The sequence below is a fragment of the Argopecten irradians genome, chromosome 14 (genome assembly GCF_041381155.1).
Source record: "Argopecten irradians isolate NY chromosome 14, Ai_NY, whole genome shotgun sequence".
NCBI classification, from domain to species: domain Eukaryota; kingdom Metazoa; phylum Mollusca; class Bivalvia; order Pectinida; family Pectinidae; genus Argopecten; species Argopecten irradians.
In genome coordinates this window covers 17,525,947-17,546,378 of record NC_091147.1, presented here as the reverse complement: position 1 = coordinate 17,546,378, position 20,432 = coordinate 17,525,947, and the positions used below count along the sequence as shown (strand labels likewise).

Here is a 20,432-nt window from a genome sequence, read left to right as displayed (position 1 = left end):
GTCATATACTATGTATAGATTAAGGTCACTTTATAGATTTAGACAAGGTCACACTATTTGTTTATGTGTTCTGACTGATGCAAGGAGAAACTTGACAAACATAACAACTTCAATCCAAATTCATTTTTTCCTGATTTGGATTCATTTGAGATAAAGGTTGGCTATATAATGGTTATATTTAGACAATAAAGATTTACAAGGTCACATTATTTGTTTATGTGTTCTGACTGATGCAAGGAGCAACTTGACAAACATCACAACTTCAATCCAAATTAATTTTTTCCTGATTTGGATTCATTTGAGATAAAGGTTGGCTATATAATGGTTATATTTAGACAATAACAGTGGTAGTATATATGAAGTAGATTTGCCGAGCTTATTTCTCATCCTAGTATCCCATTAGTGTGCAACAGATCTATATTGAGCTTTTTCTGGCAGGGAGGCCGGTAAACATATTGCTGTACCCATTTGTGTATGATACTTACAAATTTATACTGAGCTCTTTCTGGCAGGGAAGCCTGTAAACATATTGCTGTACCCATCACCATCGCCCCTCTGTAATATAAGATTTTAAATCTGAATAGCTTTTAACAACAACTCTGTGTGATTTTAAATTGCATTTTTTTTAATTGTTGCTTGTATACAGAATGTATATATGAAATCACAAAACTAAACCATATTGCTAAAAATAAATTGGTTTAATATTAACAATATAGTTTAACATATACTCAAACATATCAGTTATGGTCACTATACATTGATTGTTGTTCTGAAACATGTAAACAACTCTCCTATTCAATCATCAGCTTTTCGAAAAGAATCATTGGACTCACTCCTTTATGATTTATACATGGAATCTTAGTGAGGCCTTGGTATTTGCCAAGATCCACGACCGGTTCTATCAAGAATGTCTACGATTTCAACATCCTAGGCTGTTGCACCTCCATCCCCACCAGTGATTACATCATTTATGTGGTATAAGTGTTTAATTTTGTTAATTATGCAACAATACACAATCCAAATTAGACAATTTCATCAAGTTTTACTTTCATCACTCATTATTATGAGATCTTATAAAATGTTGGCTTGCCCTACTTACCTTTCGGCTACATTGATATTTTCTCTAGCAGCTTCTTCTAAATCTTTTTGTAGTTTGGCTTGTCGTCGCCTGTAATGGAAAACAGCCAAAGCTTCTTTTATCAAAAATGATACTGCACAGAAAATAACATTAAATGCAATAATTTATTAGCAATTTCAATTTTAAAAGTCAATATTTTGCGATTTTCTATACATGTTAAATTCATGGAGGTTAAATTTTGCACTTCACCACATCCTCTTACTTGTGACTTTACTGGACATTTATGTTATTTGGTACATCAATGAATTTCTGAATACAGATTTATTTTGCTGGTGTTAGGAACCAGCAGATTTCAGTGAAAGCAAGAATGTAACGAAAATAAACCAAGGACAACATTTAACCGCTTTAGCATCCTTACAATTCTGTTGTGAAATTCTTCTAACAGCAGACAGAGTTTCCATGTACATGTATAAATGATCCTCAGTAAATTTATTTTTGCTTCAGAATTGAATAATTCATCTTTAAGTTTGTAATCTTGTAGCACCATACCTCATAACATAGTCATTTTCTGCATTTAATTTGTCTGCATCTTTAGATTTCTGATCCATCCATCGTTCCACCAGCTCGCGATTATCTTCCTGTGCTTTACGATATTTCTCTTCCAGAGCAGTAAATGCTAGCTGTAAGGCCTGATGTTCATCTTTCAACATCTGAAGCAGACCAAGCTATATTGTCAACACCTCAATGACAATGCAAAGTGGACCCATAATGATTTAGACACTGATAGTCTAGAAAACTCACAATCCGGACAGAAATTAGATCAGAACAGATTTGATAATTGGCAAAGTAGAGAACACTTCGCAGTCCGTAAAATTTGTAATCTGGACAGTTTTGACTGAAAATGTAAGTGTCCAGATTATCCATTGTCCACTGTATATATGCATAAAATATTGCACAATAAATACTGTCTCAGAATACATTTTACAATAGTTGATGTACTTCCGAACAAGCACATCAGGTTTGTGTCGGGGGAGTTTATACCCACGTTGATTAGTTCCGCACAGTTCATATATTTTTTTTTTTTTTTTTTTTTTCGTACCTCTACATGATGAATCGAAAATGTTCAAAGTACCAGAAGAAAGATGGCTACATATGCTATCAGTTTACATCCACAGCCTCTGACTTATACCAACCTCTTTACCATAGGTTATGACATATAACACAAATCTCACCATCAATTTTGACAAACCATCCTCCTTACCTGGTTTGTTGCCTCCAGCTCCATTATGGTAAGTTCTAGGTTCTTGATTGCATTCTTCATGGCTAACTCTGTGGCAGTAGCATCACTGAGTCTTAAACATAAAAAGGTTAATATATCATCAGAAATTATATTCATTCATCCAGCAAAGGCATATTGGATATATGCTGGAATATGTCTCTATATTCTTAGCAGTGAGGGGTCGTCTATTATAGCATTTATAATCTGCAGAAATATAAGCCTTGGATGTTTTTATATCTAGTCTAAAGCATTGCCAGGTCAACAAATACCACAAAGTCTATTCTTCAGAATTTCTCGAGTCATGAAACTGGCTTACACTCCGGAAAATACGGTAATGTTTTTCAATTTCAATTTTATTGACAAATGTCAAAGGGATTAAATTAGAATTACTATATCAAAAGCCTAATTAAGACTTAGACACGAAATATTGTATACGTGAAAACAAAATACTTTACAAAAATTTCAAAACCAATGTAATGTATTACCTGTTGTCTTTGGCCTGTAGCTCCTTCTCTTTCTCCTGAAGGGCTGTGTTTAAATCAATTAACTGTTGGGCATTCTACAGGACATAAAAAAGGCCATACAGTTTTTTAATAGAATTGATAGAGATAGAACTAAAAGTTCACTTCAACTTTAACATTTGGGTTTTCAGATAGAAGTTTGACTGTAATGATTAACAAATCAGGAATATTAAGTAATTAATAATATAAGTGTGCTTTTTTTAATTACCATACAAACAGTGATTTTTATGGGTCAACATATCCACCCTGGCTACCGTCTATACAGTATCTCATTACAGAAAAAGGGGAAGGTGCGTTTATTGGGACAGGAATGTTTATGTGGTAAAATACAGTACCCAGCATACTTATACTCCAATAAGTTTTTCGGACATAATCAATTGACAGTGATACGTTTGATAATTTAGTTTTAAAATACAGTACCCAGCATACTTAAACTCCAATAAGTTTTTTGGACATAATCAATTGACAGTGATATGTTTGATAATTTAGTTTTAAAATACAGTACCCAGCATACTTAAACTCCAATAAGTTTTTTGGACATAATCAATTGACAGTGATATGTTTGATAATTAAGTTTATCATAAGACCAGCCATGACAATTACTCCTACTATTGATAAGTAAAAAATTATAATTCAGATACATAAAACGCCATCCCTCCTCTGAAGATTACATTTTATAACAAGGAAGTTAAAGTGTAAATAAGATGAATAATTTGTTTGCTTTAACATTACTGTTTAAACAATACAAGGATGTTTCTTGTGTGTAGGTGGAAAATACTTCAATACCTGATCAACACACAGGTATCACAAAACTGTTATACCCATGACCCCAAGACATGGAAAACCCTACAGTTACTATATCCACACAGAAATTTAAGAATGCCATATTTGACCCAATAAGCACACATATCTCTATTAATTATTTCACTTATTTTGACTTAAATACATACAGAAACTATGAAAACTTAAGGAAAATATTCCTCTATTTGACTTTTTTTTGTAAATTACTTAATGGCTTATTCTTTGCAGTAACTTTGTAAAATAGTAACCACATCTAGTTAATTTAATTTTTCAATGTTTTAAACATCCTGGTCACTTATTGGGTCGAATATGGAAAATTCAATTTTTATATTAATAAACATTATTATTGATGACAAAAGTCACTCTCTTTGGAATATAACAATAAATCGACTTGTAATAAAAGCAGTTAAACAACATCCTGGCAGACTGACCTCTTTAAGATTTTGCTACCCTGTAATAAAGGATTTTTTTTTCCGAGATACCAGTAAATACCATATTCCTCCGTTTTGGTAAAAGAATGTGTACCCCTCGATCAGACAGTTACAACTTTGATTCCTTAACATTTAATTAGCTATCAGTCAAATAATTGTGAGATTGAGAGAAGTGATAATACATATATATAAATACCATGTTTCCACTACAACACACATACCAGTGAGGGTCAGTCTAAATAATTCATACATTTTTACATTCCCTTCCTTATTCTATCAGCTGAATATACACTACCCGAAGGGTGATTCGGGACTAAATCGCGCCGCGAGCGACGAGCGACAATCGAGCGAACTCGCCCGGAACTCGCTGCGGATCCGCGCAAGCGAGATCGCTCCCGCGGCGGTCCCGCTCCGCAAGCGATTTAATGCTCGCTCCAGCAGCGATCCCGCTGGCAGCGAGATCATCCGCTCCGGTAGCGATCCCGCTCCGGCAGCGAGATCATCCGCTCCGGCAGCGATCCCGCTCCGACAGCGATATGATCTGCTTCGGTAGCGATATGATACACTTCGGCATCGATTTGTCACCAAGCGATCTGTTGGTAGATATTGTCATCGTTTCAGCTTTGACTAACATGCCGCGATGATTACTTAGCATGACACAATCTAAAACTAAAGGGACGAGTATAGTTAGCTAACGAACTTACCTTCTTCAACTTGCTCATCGGAAACTATGAAGAAATTGTTTTAAAATAGAATGATGTGTTAACACGTGCTTTGTGAATCAATCCTATTCAGTATTTAATAAAATATACTATTGATAATATATACAGTATATGTCCATGTGTTGTGTTTCCAAAATTTGACACTAATTCAAGATTTGATATATACTGATCTATTATTAGAATGTGTCGTATAGTTTCGTCGTTTTTATCAAAATACCCCGTTTTTGGCATGATGACATACAAATGGTCGTGAAGACAAATTCAAACAATATGCATATGGCCTGTAATTCAAATGTCTTTAACTAACTGGTATTTTTTACCATCTGAATGATGTTTGTACGATATGGCCTCTTTTAATTTATACTCAGAATATACACAGTAGATATTTTTAACCAATTCAAATTAATGTCAGATAATTCCTCTCAAAATCCTTATTTACTTTTACCATGCAACGTTATAGAATGCTTTGCTTCATGTAATTACATGTATATGTATGTAGTTTATTTATTATGTAAATTGTCTAAGTACGCCAACATTAGCTGAACATACCTAACGTTTGATGAAAATATTATTTGTATGAAGTGTTTTATACGATGCGAATTGAAAACAATTGACTGGATGTTGTTACTTGTCCTCGATATCTTCACTGTGCAATATATATTTATCTGGAAAGACCTGAAATCGACCAGCGGGGAAACAAAATACGATGAATATGCCTGTTCAATGTAAAAATACCAACATCGCATATTCCAGCCAAAACGGTAAGTGCCTGTCATTATATTCATTTTTTGAAGAAAAAGTGTTAACGATGATGCTTTCAGTCAATTTCAAATATTATCTAATTTATACGACTTCGCTCAGCGATACACCTACGATACATCGAAATGGACGAAATGACCATAAATGTTGAAGTGGGTGCTATTCGACGACTAAGTTATGCTTATTTCTATCGCATTTATTTTCCAATAACGTAAACACATTAAACAACTTCTACTTTCATGAAATACTTTTACGATACCTTCTTTACTAGTGCTGATAATCATTTTTCAGAGTGTAGGACCGCCATCTTTGCTGTTACTAGCTAAAACGATGTACCATGAACCCTGTTTATTGGAGAATGGCATAGTGATATGTCATGTAAAGGAAAACTATTCTCAACTATCAAAAGAATAGTGCAACGATTTTTCACTTTGCAATTGTTCACGCTAAAATGAAGTGAGTACTCCTTTCAAGATCTAGACGCGATCACTTGGAGTATCAGTAACATTTTATTTTATTTGAGTGTCACATATCAAAATCACATAAAAACAACCGAGTTTTCATCAGAGTACTAGTACATATGAAAATATTATGATAATGATATCCACACAAACTGACTTATGAGACACTAATTTGAAGTAAAAAAAGGAAAAAAACACACACATACACAATTATGTCACACCGAAACGGGTAAAAGAAGTAAAACTGAAAATTAATTGACCGATCGCCATGTGTAATATAAACACGTCTCGTGCTCGCAAACGCACGTGTTTCTTTTCAATGTCGGAGCATACATCGTAGCACACACAATACAAAATGCAAAGTCATGTGCGACTTGACTGGCAGCTGGCGATCTGTCAATTATATGAAGTTAAAACACATATTCTATAAGGTACATTTAATATTTACCTAGCATGTTTTGTATGGGCGGACTGTAAGTTATGATTATCATCAAGTTCAAAGAAATGAGGATTAAAATTAAAAACATAATTATAAAGATCGCTTCTAAAATATCAGTTATTAGTTAACAGTTGTCGGACTCCTAAGATATCCGCCTTTTGGTATCAGAATATATATTGTGGTAACGAGACTTATTTGGTGCGTGACGTAATCGACCCGGCCCTCATCATATCAATATTTGCATACAGCGCCCGACACGCCTACCTGTGATTTTCAAAACCTGTTTCATAACCATTATTGGTCAACTTACACTCATATACATATCATGATATACACACTACATGTATGTCGCATTCGGATGAATTATGCAAGAATAAGACAAAACCCAGACAAAATATCACTACTGTTTATTTATTTGTTCATTTATCTTAAGGTGTTTTAACTACGTGTTCGACGAAATTCGTCGTTCTAAGTAAGATAATAAGAATTAATCATGAGGATGATTAAAATATACATGTATATATATAATTAGGTTTACGAAATTGTTGTGTCCCCTTGGAAATATAGGATGAGTAGCAACGTTTAATATTAAATAATTTCAATTTTTACATGTTATGCGATTACCATTCTTTGTATAATTCTCATTATTAAAATGTGATACTTTGCTCATTTACGTCCTCGTGCAGATACGGATCCAGATACGCCGGAGGAGACGCCTTCGGGGATCGTTATTTTCAGCGTTCAAAATTAACGCCTGTCCATCTGCCCTTGACCGGCAATTTTATAGTCAGGTAGACAATTTGTATAATGTAGCTGGTCCTTTGATAGGCAACTTTTGGTCCAGATAGAAGATATAAAAAAACATAAATGGCAGTATAATTGAAGAAAGGTTGAAGATCAAACTGTACAAAACAAATTTTGGTAATATTCTGGTTGTCGGCCAATTTTGTTGAGAGCCTACGATACTAATCCGGATATGCAGATATATTTTGTTAGTAAAACTATTACTTTGCTAGTAATTATGTAAGCTATAAAGATGAATTATAACTTTGTAAGGACCAGTAACTTTTAGGGTCAGCCGGTCCTTAGGACCAGCAGGAAAAATTATTTAAGGGAGAACAATGGTTATTTTGCCGATTTGTTATCTGGAACGGTTTTTTTTCTTATAAATAACTTTGTCTTGAACTACCGTTTTCTTATATGCTTTTCAGTTAAAAATGCCAATCAATGAGGGACCAACTGCGATGAACGACCTAAACCTGTACAATTTTACCTGGATACGGAGGCTGGCTGAAGATAGAGGATTATATATATTTAATGAGGATACAACTTTCGTTTAGATTTCTTACTTTTGCAATTTCTAAAGACAGCTGGAATAAGTAACACATAATTGTTATAATCATCTTACTGATTTTTAATTTTTTTTTCACTTCTGTACTTCTCTCTCTCCGTTTTAGTGTACACGGAATGGTTTGATGTATAAAACTTGCAAAACGCACCATTGGATAAAAATTAGAATGGACAAAGTACGATTTCCATTACGGTATTAGAGATAATGCGACTTTTCTTAGAACACACCTGAAGCCCCAAGCTTTGAACCCTGACCTGTGACGTCATGAGGACTCTACAGACTCTAAAGTAGTAGCTATGTTCAAAATGTAATAACTGTTTGTGTCCATTATGATATATATATTCATTAAAAATGAAATTATTTGAAAGTAGTAGCTATATTCAAAATCTACTACTGGATGTATGCATTCTGATATACAACGTGTGTTTATTATTTAAAATACATATAATACAAAATATCAAGCGTTTTTTCCCCTTTACATAAAGTGGGGTATCACATAAAGTACATACCTATAAAACTTGAAAGTTTCATGAAACAGCCTATAGCCTCACCTGTAATTATCTCCTATTGTTCTGTCTTTCACACCTAGTCTCCATTGGCCAACAAAATACCTTACCTGTATACCTAAATATTCAGAATGTTGGCTAAGTGGGAACCTTATGCATTATGTTGCGATAAGTTGTAACACTTAAGCACTTAATAACGAAATAGAAAAATGTGCGGACGTTAGTCAAAGTTCATTTTGGTCTTTGGTTAAACGTCGCTGTAAATCATCATCGGGTGCTGTCGGTGCAGAAATGAACTTTAACGGGTCAGTCGTAAGAGACCCTGCTCTTTTAACCACCTGCTGGGGTCAGTATTTTGAAAACATTTACTCTCTGTCAACATGTGATCATTTTGATTCAAATTTCGAAGCCGAAATCAATAAATCAGTTACCAATACTTTAGCCAGTCATTCGGTAAAGTCTCAAGATTTTGATGAAATTCCACTGCAGGTTGTTAAAAGGGTATGTAGATGTTTACCACGTGGTAAAACAGCTGGATATGATAACATTGTGTACGAACATTTGATTTTTGCCAACGATAACTTGTACAACTGCCTTCATGCTCTTTTTAATGCTTTCGTTAGAGTAGAATATGTCCCTCCTGTACTTACAAAGGGGCTGTACATGTATACTGTATAAAGGTCACAACAAGCCAAAAACTGACCCTAACAGTTATCGTGCCATATCTCTTTTACCAGTAATTTTGAAAGTTTTTGAAAAAATTTTGCTTGGTAGACTTGAAGAAACAAATTTGTTTATTCCAAATCCTCTACAGAATGGCTTTCAAAAGCACGTCAGTAGTACAATGACGTCATTTCTGGTTAATGAATCTATTACATTTGCAAAAGAAAATAACAGCAAACTTTTTACATGTTTTCTCGATGCTGCTAAAGCGTTTGATTGTGTTTGGCACAATGGTCTTTTTTACAAACTTCAAAACTTAGGTTTTAAATCAAAGTATATCAATATTATTGTTTCTCTATATTCGAACATGTATAGTGCTGTATTGCACCAAGGTTTGGTATCAAATTGGTTCAAGATACACCAAGGTACACGCCAGGGAAGTATTATTTCTCCGTGGCTGTACACAGTTTTCATTAATGACCTACTTAATGATTTATGTGCATCTCAGTACTCTCTTATCATACAAGATATAAATGTAACTTGTCCAACGCAAGCTGATGATATTACCCTTCTGTCTTTTTTTAAACGTGGTTTGGACTGTCTTATGGATATCTGTTACAATTACAGTTGTAAATGGAGATTTAGTTACAATGCATCTAAGTCTTCTGTGATTGTTTTTAACGAAAGCAAAAGTTCATTTTCGAAAGCAAAACGGCTGTGGAAACTCGGCAATGATACAGTCTCAGATTCTATAAATACCAAGCATGTCGGTATATTTCTAAATAAATTCAAACCAGGTTGTCCAGACGTCAATGAGACAGTTAACAAGCTTCGTAGTCAATGTTTTGCTTTGTTAAACTGTAATTTATTTGGTATTGGAATTAATCCATTGACCGCTGCTAAGTTGTACAAGACAGTAGTTATGCCAGGTAGCCTTTTTGGATGTGAACTCTGGTTCTCACTATCTGAAACTGAATGGAACCGCCTTGAAACAGTTCACCATTTGTGTGCTAAGCTTATTCAAGGTTTTCCAAGGCGCACCAGATCAGATATTGTCCTAAGTATGCTTGGGTTAACATCCATACGGTTAAATGTTGAACTTTCGAAACTTCGGTTCTTTTCTGCATTATGCAGAGCAGATATACGCTTTACTGCGAAGAGGCTCTTCATACTACGTCTCTTTCATGTATATTTTGGTACCTACTGTAGCGAAAATGGTTTTGCTGTCGACATTTGGAACATTTTTCACAAATATGAATTGCAAGACTTCTTGTACCAATTCTTGCAAGATGGGATTTTCCCAGTGAAGCATTATTGGAAACATCTCATTAAGGCTGTCCTTCTTGGCGAGTACACCTCACAGTGGAGTGAACGCCTCACTGTCTGTGAAGAGTTTGAGAGGTTTAAAAACCTCCAGTGTGATATGCGTCCTTCGCCGATATGGTTCTTATCTAAATGTTACCCATATCTTGATAGAACGTTTAAAAATGTTGCTAAGCTATGGTGCATTTCACCAAATTGCGAACTCTCTTGTGCCCAGTGCAATGATTATGTATACGATGCAGTGGCACATTCTTTGCTAGACTGTCGTAGTCGCGCATTGCTATCTCTCCGTGACGTTTTTTTCACGAAGATAGTCAATGACTACCCAGTACAAGTTTACACCTTTTTAACCAACTCCTCAAGGGAAGTTCAGATCTCAATGCTCCTCGGCAGTCCACCAGCCACATTGAAAGATATTTTTATTGACGAGGACCGATGCTTTGCGTCATTTGCTAAAGAATGCTGCATTTATTCTGAAAAAGCTTCACAGCTAACGTTTAACTAGTAAGAGTATGTCTCAATGCATCCTACACTCTGTATTTTTTCCCTTTTTTGTGGGTGTTTTTTTTTGTCATATTTTATAGTTATCACTTATTATTTTGATTGTTCTGCACTGTACCAATGTTCTCCTTATTTACCTAAAGTTTCTGTTGTTTTCCTGTTCATCATAATATAATACGTTCATTGTAACTCTTCAAATTTTGGAGGAATAAAGACATGAATGAATGAATGAATGAATGAAACAGCCTATAGCCTCACCTGTAATTATCTCCTATTGTTCTGTCTTTCACACCTAGTCTCCATTGGCCAACAAAATACCTTACCTGTATACCTAAATATTCAGAATGTTGGCTAAGTGGGAACCTTATGCATTATGTTGCGATAAGTTGTAACACTTAAGCAAAATAAAGAATCTGAATCTGAACATCGATTTGTAAGGCACAAATACCTGTGTACATGTCCGATACATGTTTAATATATTCTCAATCACAGATATAGTTCGGAATACACTTGGAAATAGGGATTTATACCATACATATATTGATGTACCTATCGTAGATGAATTGCCATCTCTGCATAATTATACACAATAAAATGTACATAATAAGTATATCCGCGGTGTTTAGAACTACATATACATGTACACGATTATTATATTGCTAATCACCAGTATATATCTTTGTCATTTAATTCTACTGTAATTTGGCGGTTCTAATTTTATATAACAAGTTTTTAAGAACCGTCATATCACAAATATTTATAATTTATCAGGAGTGGTATTTTTCGACCAATTTGGTTTTGATGAAATAAATTCAGCTTTCATATAATACAGTACATCCGACGACTTGTTGATATTTCGCTCAAGTTCATTCATTAATGTCTTTACTTGAAAATAAAACATACACGGATCAGACGAAAAAAATGAGGCTGAAAATGTCAATGTCTTATACCAATAGCAGATATCAAGTATTGAAATCAGAATACTTCCGAATATAGCCAATGTCGTGCTGCGTTAATCTCTATACCTGTATACTGCTGTAACTAAAACCGCGTGGTCAACCCTGGCTAATTAGGGGGCTAACCAGATTATGTAAGAAGGGTGTTTAGTGACCTGTCACGCTTTGTTGATTAGCACACGTCACGTGTCAAAATATCAGTCCACAGGTAAGTTATAGATGGACCATCATGTAATTGCCGTATAATGTCATATTCGTAAACAATTATAAGTCCTTGGTTTACAGTAAAATATACCGTTCGTACATAACATATACAAATGTAACCAGTGTATCAAGCACTACATGTATTTACTTCAGAACACCCATGTATGCATTTGTACATGAAGATATATGTTTCTGGTTACATGTATATGTATTTTTATACCAGAAACTGCAAAATTATTTACAAATGGCATGTCGAGAAAGAACAATGCAAATGTAATGCACAATGTCAGGAATTTAACATTTCTGATAGTTGCTAGATTTCGGATATCCAATTCTTTAACCAATAATGATAATCTATATGACAAATAAATGTACTGTTGAAGATTGTTTAAAAAGAAGAGAAACACGTTTACAACTATAAATGAATTGTGTATTATATAATTCAAACTCGCAGGTTTTTTCTGGGTTTTTTTCAACCCCCCGCCCTAATTTTGGTCTATGATCTGCGTGTATTGAACAACGAAATACATTATATACATATTTTGTTTCTTTTCGTTATGTTGAATTGGTTCTTGATTATACAGAAACATGTTCAAATGGATGATTAAATATGACCATTTTTTTCCGAATTCTTCTCCTTTTAAATTACATAGTGAAAATTGAATATTCTCGAAGTTTGATAATTAAGTAATTTGTTAAAACAGAGATTAGATTTCTAGTAAAAAGATACCAAGCCGTGCATGTTTAAAAGTTTACGCAAGGCAGAGATAATGATAATTTCATTATTAAAATCTCTGCACAAGGTGATGCCTTTAGACTGCTTATACATGTGTATTTTAGCCTACTGTATAGACCACTACAATCCGCAGGTGTCACAACACTTGACCATTAACCGACTTATTAACAACATAATTATGGGTAATTGGAAGTCGTGGGAAACATCCTGTAGCTTTCGCTGACCACAGGGGGTCCATCTCCATCCATACATGTAAGAGTGACACGCGAGCTGATCCTCTGGTTGTACCTGGAAAACAAAGTACCTGGAAAGTGTTAATCAAACTGATACTACGACCAATCAAAACAATGCCCGCTCATCAGTCGGTGACTCTGTTGTCATGGCCTTGACTATTATCCAGTTTTATATGTCAACACGAAGAAAATAATTTTCAAGAATGAGTACCAGGTTTAGTTTTAAGTACTGCTACATTTGTAGTAACGACAGTGACCACTGTGCACACACACGGTCTACGTTAAAAAAAGCTATGTTTTCAATCCAATGAAGTTGGTGATGGAAACTTAATTCCATAAGCAGATAAGCCGAGTTCTATTATTAATCAAGGTTAATCACATTTTACATTCGGTATATTACACCAAGACAGAGACATACATAGTATACTATCTAAATCTCTGCGAAAGGATAGACCATTGATTATTTACTCATGATTACATGATAAGAACTGTGAACACTCGCTGTTTTCTGCCAGGTAAGGTAGCTATATAGGTCACTTATATCTGAGACATAAGAAACATATATTATTTCTTGAGACATAAATGGTATAAATAGCTATCTAAATCTCTATATGAAATAAAACAATTTGATTGAGTCGATTGATTGATATCAATTCCACTGGGATACCAACCTACAGGTATACAAGGGGGTCCATACAGGGGTGTCACAGGTAGGTCTGATCAACCAACCGTGAAATACACACCCGTGTCAATGGTTGTCCCATGCCTTGTCCTGGGGCGTAGTACAGGTGTGAAGGCTATGAGGCTATGTTACATAATTACACCGGACACCTGAGAATATGATGTGACTGATGAACAATTTAAAGTGCAACATTGGAGCGGTAGGACTACCACGTGCACGCGGCCAGTTATTTGGTTATTGTACGCAAAAAGCAAAGCTAGAATAAAACTAGAATAGTAAGTTTCGTATTCAATTTCGAGACCTCACATGAACCAAGCACTTAAAATCGTATACGTACAAATGTATGCAGGCTAGTGCAGACCACATATTAATAGTTACAACATATATCTCAAGTTCCTTGTTCAACATTTATATTTGCATGTCGTTCTAAAGAGCCTAAATACATATGTAAGTTATGTTTGAATAGTTATTTATCGTTGAAAATGCCAACCAGAACACATTACATATGGTATCGAGAATCCTAAAATACTTAAAAGTGTTGCTTAAAATATGATGAAATGTAACTATCAATTGACTATTTTGTGTATCAAAACATCTGACGAAAAAAATATTCAAAATACTAACTTTTTGACTCTGAAAACTGGACGATATTCGAGATTTAGACACTGTATAATGCATATGGCTGCCGTGCGCTTGGAACACCGTAAGGTGCTTAGTAAGCTTGTATTATGAACAACATGCGAAATCAATAGTAAGGAAACATTTCTACTTCTCATTGTTTTGTTTAATCCAAACTGATTTCTGCTTAGAATGGATTTGTATCGCTTATTATTATAGTAACCCATATTCATGAATAGTCTGTTTCCTTATTATCAAAGTATCAATTTATTGCCCGCTCTGTGTATACTTTTTGCATAGTATAAATATATACTATCTGTATTAGGGCCATTATATCATTTTATTTATCTTGTACGTACAACTTAATATATATATTATACGTACAAGAAAGTACATGTATCATGAACGTACAACTCAGTATCTATGGCTTGTACGTACAAGATAACACCTTATACGTATAAGATAAATAAAATGACATAGTGGCCCTAATACGCCGCCGTGGGCTTTAGATGATACGTATATTTTAAATTTAAAAGCATGTTTTCGTGATTTACTGAAAAAGTCCTTTCCTATCATTATAATACCATCAACATATTGGTGATGACTTACCTATATCTACACCGTAGACAATTCAAACAAATTTGCCTAATAATCAATCCAATCTGGTTTGTAATAAAGCTGTTATAAAATCGTTTGAATGTTTAAATTTTATGTATGATCAGAAACTTCTACACATGATATGTTCAAAGGCCTATTGAACTCAGTTTCTGTCAGCTGTCAAACTAATGTCAAAACTTCTATTCTTCTGACCATAAACATATATCGACATTCTCAAAATGGTTTATTTATTCTAACACTGAAACACGATCGTAAGAGGTTTGGAACAATGTGATACTTGCGTCTACAGGCGAACTGTTGGTAATTATATGACAAAAGAGGGTAAGAGCTTCTGAGAAACTTTGAAATTACATGTATATCGCTGAAAATATCATCAGTTAAAACTAATGACGCAATATCAATTAACTATGCGATATTGTGTATACGTCATGTACATAAATGTATATCTGGATAATAATGTCGATCACAATGTCTTCCTTTCCCGATGATTTCAATATAACTGCGTTCGAAATATATATTTCTAGTTTAATCCTATATACCCCGTGACTTCCGGTTGAGATAGACTATCAAAAGATTTAAAATACAAATGGAACTAGAAATTTTGTTTTATGATTTAGACCTCGTAAGCCAGACAGAAGTAACCAAATGATGTCAACGAGGTCAGTTTATTAATTCTGATCATGGAATCACTGCTTATTCGTGTTTGTGTCATTATAAAGATATAAAAAGCAAGACCATCAGCGTGTGAATGTCATTATGACATATGCATTCATCTGCTAAATTTTGGGACAAAATTGTTAAAGGGTTAAAATCAAGATGCAGATAGTTGTGCATATATCTATTTAGTTTTATTAGAAAATATAAAGCGTACCAAGTAGTACACATGGTTATTGATCATTGAGTAATTTCACCAAGTACGTTTGGAATCCATGTCAGATTTAAGACTATTTATATATGTTTTCCGAGTATTTTGTTCTGCTATATATTTGAAAATTATAGCTTGTTTTTAAAAAATGTCATTATCAACAGGGACATGTGTAATCAAAACAACATAATCCTTGATCCCGGTATACGGTTGGCAATGCAACTATACAAAGTACATGAAAGTCTCCGCGTTAACTTCACGTTGTTAAATTACACTAACGTAATTGAAACGTACATGGTATGGATGTAAGAGTAAAAAGCTCTTTCATTCTTCCGGAATCGTTATTTTGTATAATAGATAATATGATTTCCCGATATTTCACTTTGTACTTGTATATGTCTGTTCCAAATAAATGTCACAATGACCTTATTCAACTACAAGATACTACAAAAGGAATTTGTACTTACCGTGAACATTCAGCGTAATTCTAACATCTTCCTGTAAACAATTCATTTATGTGCACATATAGTCTTGTTGTCGATTCTTTTCCATTTTGTTAAAATAGATTATGAATATGAAAAAAGAAAATGATATACATTGTATAAGACTTACCATGCCATGACTTTTCGAAACTGCTTAAATGTCGTACTAGTAACTGTTCCCGCTCCGAGATAGATATGATCGCCGGGCGAATCCGCTCTGAGGGCGAGCGGTCTCGCTCCATGAGCGGGCGAATCCGCTCTAGGAACGAGCAGCCGAACTCGCTCTACGAGCGGGCGAACCCGCTCGTAGAGCGGGGAGGACAGCGGGCGGATCCGCTCTGTGAGCGATGGATCATCCTCCCGTCCCGCCGCGATCCCGCTCCAACCTCGCCGCGATCCCGCTCAAATTCCAAGCGAAAGCTCGAGCGATTTTTCGCCCGCGGAGCTATTTACTCCCAAATCACCCTTCGGGTACTGTAAATTACCAGGTAAGCCATACTGCTAAATTAAGATTTTTGAAAAACTATTTTCATACTGTAAACCAACACTCTTTCGCAGATCCTTATTTTCATGATTGCAGACATTAACGAAATTTGCGAAAGTAAATTGCTTGTGAAATAAAGTAAATTGACTATTGAAAAGAATTGCTGTATGAACATATTGCGTACTTCACCCCTTTTCCTGTGTAGTTCCGTCAACTCTTCCTGTAGTTTGTAAAGTTTATGTTCAAGGTTGGAATTTTTTTCTGAATTTCCGCCTCCACCTCCACCTCTGAAATATGTAATATACAAAATGAAAATTGGTCATTCTTAGTATTATTTTATCTTTTCCTTTGATGCGATGAGTAACTTTAAAACAGGTTATCAGGGTACACAGAAATTAGAATAAAAAAAATTTCCCCAAAATTGTTTGGAAAAAATAATACAGGTGTTTGGGATTAACTGAACATGAAATTGCCACCTGTTTGACTAGTTAACGTTTACCAATTATGACTTTTATAGCTCCCCCTTAAACAAATTCATGAAACACATCAGTAAAATATGAAACAGCAACATGCTCATTTTAGTACATTAACTTACCCACTTTCTACTTTGATTTGTAAGCTAAGATTTTCTTCCTTCAGCTTCTCCGTCTCTAATGTGAGGTGGACATTTTTGGATTTTAGAGATGTAGAATTTTCAAACAATTTATTATCTGTGAATAGAAATAACATATGGTAAAGTAAAGTCAATTTAATTTGTAAAATTTTCAAATATTATACGAGTTAAACAATGAAGTGATATCCACCAATACTTGCTCCTGTTGGTGTCATGCCTTTTACCATAGTTTTCCTGTGAGGAATGCTTTGATCAAGTCTGTCTCCTGGCTGATAGAGACACACTAAAGTCTATAAAAGTTTCTGCTCCTGCTTAACGTTCAGCATTAAGGGAGTGGGATGACTGGTTCACCCGTTACCAAATACACTTATAATGTGACTGGGTGGGGTATACTGTCAATTCAGATACAATGTATATGGTTTGAAAACAACAGTACTCCACACAGGTATCCAGGTAGTACAATCGTAATGATTAAAGCATCAGGCTAAAGTTTTAATCCTCAAGGTTCCGGGTTCAAACCAGTGTGCTTCTACATATATTCTCCTTTACAAACTCAGCACCAAACTGAATACCCATGGTGTTAGTGTAAGGGTTTTCATTGAGGGAAGAGGAAAAATGACAGCAGGACTGGACTAAGTCAACCGTTGTTGACCATACATGTACATGTGTAGCTCATGGTCGGTTGGTAGAGAATCATGCTAGTGTTCAGATGTCCCGCATTCATGCCCTGTGCTGCATTTCTCATAAATCCAGTCACATCTGTACATATAAATGAGGATTGGACTTAACAATCATCCTTGACCATGAGGTTAAGCTAAGCTCAATTGTTATAGCCCCCGACTAAGTGTTATTCTGTATGTCCAACAGTTACCAACAGACTGGTGGTGGGTAATTAAGAATTGGTTGCATCTTTGAGAGAGAGTTTTTTAAGAAGGAGGAAGCAGTGAGTGTATTGGAACTTGGTCAATCTTCGTCAACCAGGTTACGCTCAATTGGAAGAGCATCTGACAAGTGTTTATATACCCACTGTTTGGTGGTAATTTAGAATTCAAAGAGTCAGTTGTTTGTTTTTGAGGGAGAAGACTTTGTAGTAGAGGCAGAAAAATGTATGGCTAGACCAAGATGCAAACACAAATATACCCTGTATTAGCAGATCCCTCATCAAGGACATAGATGAGAAAGGTCAGTGGCTCCACTAGCTGAGTAAACATGAAGTGAGAAGTTTCTCAATGTTACCCACCCCCTCCATGTTTCTCTTTGAACAGCTGAACTAGAAAGTAAACTAGTAGTTTTGTGTAATCAATATAATGAATGATTGTGTACTATCATTACAAAATAATGTTGCTACAATATATTCAAACAGCAATTTATACAGACAAATTACCGCGTTAAAGGTACCTCCAATGCTTGAAACAGGGCTATGACAATGCACCAACTGTAGCAAGGGAGATATAGGCCTACTCAAAGAATCTACATCTAATAAGGCAACGGGGATCAAAATGACAAATGTAAACAAACCGAAACCACATGATGATCGTCACTAAAACGATTGGCATAATGATTTTACTTAAACAATCAACTCTGTCAACTATACGAGGTCAATATCATGCTAACAATGTACATACGTGATTGCACGAGTCCCTCGAAAGGTCGTCTTTCCTTGTTGTTGCGGCATTTTAACTGTAAAATCAGGATCTCTTTCCATTGAGTCGCTCCAGCAGTCGCCATTCTTCCGCCTCATTAAAGTCGGCTCAGTTAGTTTCGTATATTTGTTAAGAAGCCTATTTTGAGCAAATTTAATAAGTTAATGAACAAATTATCATAAAAGTACATAATTTTAACAAATTTGAATTTTAGTTACTTGTCTGTATTTATTAATTTATGACGTAAAATGAAAATGAAAGTTGTTCGGAACTCTCTTGTCACATTAGAAAGTCAAAAGATATTCCGAAAGAGCCAAACCGAAAACAAAACAAAAGTTGCATTGTTTTCCCGGACTTCCTGGTTTGTCTGAATTCGGAATTATTCTCAAGGAAGTCACTGGCATTTCACGTAAGTTTACAAACTTTTGTTATGCGGATTTATTATGAACTTGTAGATATATGCCTTTTACAGGTGATGAATATTTTATTTGTTTTATCAGCATCTGTGTGCTTGTGTCTGGAGTCCAGTGGTTGCATTCTCCATGCATCTGTCCATCACAACATTTATATACATTGTCATGAGATCAATTTCTGTTAACAAAGTGCTAGATCTCTATAACATTGTTCTGTTGTATAAAAATGATTACCTGTTAGGCTAGCATTCGTTAGGAACATTAATGTATGATGCTGACTGAAATTAGGCATCTTCATTTATATACATACATATACAATGTAAATGTATGCATGTATCCACTATACTGTACTATAGTTGTTAAATTTCGCAGGTGCAATATATTTTGCGATTAAACGTTTAGAACTTCTTCGCAGGGGCTTGTAATTTTGCGAATTATCTTAAAGTTATTTGAAAGCGTCACTCACATGACAGGCTAAAATATGCAAAACTATGATCGAATTTGATATATTTTGCAAGATATTAACTTTAGTGACTTGGGATGAATCCACGAAATTTAGCGAAATTAAAACACACACAAATATTAACAACTATACAGTATATCCATATCAACATAGATAAGATAAAATCTATAAATAAATTCATCTCAAGTTTGTCATATATATGTAACATGTACCTTTGCTGGAGTATTACTTATTTAATGTGCATGCAATAGTGGAATGTAGATTTGTACATTCATGCATATATATATATCAGATACAATCATTCATTATTTTTATCTTTTAATGTGTCAAGGTTTATTTTATTTCCAACCTGTGTAAATTAAAGTCCAGAGACCTACAAATGTGTATGCACATACATTGTATAGTGATATTTGGCTGATATAGCATACTAGGGTGAAGATATACTAAGCATGTTCAAATTAATGACCTTCACCTTTAATCAAGTTCATATAATATAATTCAAATACCCTATGCCAAGATATTAAATAATACTTCTTCTTCTCATAACAAAGAGGCCATGGCAGGAGACCTGAGTGAGTGCCGTATAA

At 34.7% G+C, this 20,432-nt stretch overlaps 2 protein-coding genes and 1 long non-coding RNA gene across 4 annotated transcripts in view; 2 read left to right on the top strand and 1 right to left on the bottom strand.

The window, feature by feature from the left end:
- The window catches only part of LOC138307277 (autophagy-related protein 16-1-like), a 28,543-nt gene that overhangs the window by 7,251 nt on the left and 860 nt on the right, over window positions 1-20,432 (bottom strand). The window contains exons 2-9 of the mRNA XM_069247930.1: window positions 18,952-19,107; window positions 17,309-17,423; window positions 16,898-17,000; window positions 2,843-2,916; window positions 2,340-2,430; window positions 1,628-1,788; window positions 1,100-1,168; window positions 486-555 (exon numbers count right to left, since the gene is read on the bottom strand). Coding sequence (XP_069104031.1) covers window positions 486-555; window positions 1,100-1,168; window positions 1,628-1,788; window positions 2,340-2,430; window positions 2,843-2,916; window positions 16,898-17,000; window positions 17,309-17,423; window positions 18,952-19,054 — 786 coding nt within the window. The 5' untranslated portion in view covers window positions 19,055-19,107. The remainder of the gene's footprint in view (window positions 1-485; window positions 556-1,099; window positions 1,169-1,627; window positions 1,789-2,339; window positions 2,431-2,842; window positions 2,917-16,897; window positions 17,001-17,308; window positions 17,424-18,951; window positions 19,108-20,432) is intronic.
- On the top strand, window positions 5,221-8,459 carry LOC138307278 (uncharacterized). 2 transcript variants are annotated; one of them, XR_011205962.1, is made up of 4 exons: window positions 5,221-5,593; window positions 5,883-6,047; window positions 7,178-7,282; window positions 7,703-8,459. It is a non-coding gene; the product is annotated as an uncharacterized lncRNA (long non-coding RNA). The 2 variants fall into 2 exon arrangements; XR_011205961.1 differs by lacking the exon at window positions 5,221-5,593 and having other exon boundaries at window positions 5,686-6,047.
- The window catches only part of LOC138307275 (phosphatidylinositol 3,4,5-trisphosphate 5-phosphatase 2-like), a 63,101-nt gene continuing 61,932 nt past the window's right edge, over window positions 19,264-20,432 (top strand). Inside the window, exon 1 of the mRNA XM_069247927.1 lies at window positions 19,264-19,378. The gene's annotated coding sequence lies outside the window, so the exon portion shown is untranslated. The remainder of the gene's footprint in view (window positions 19,379-20,432) is intronic.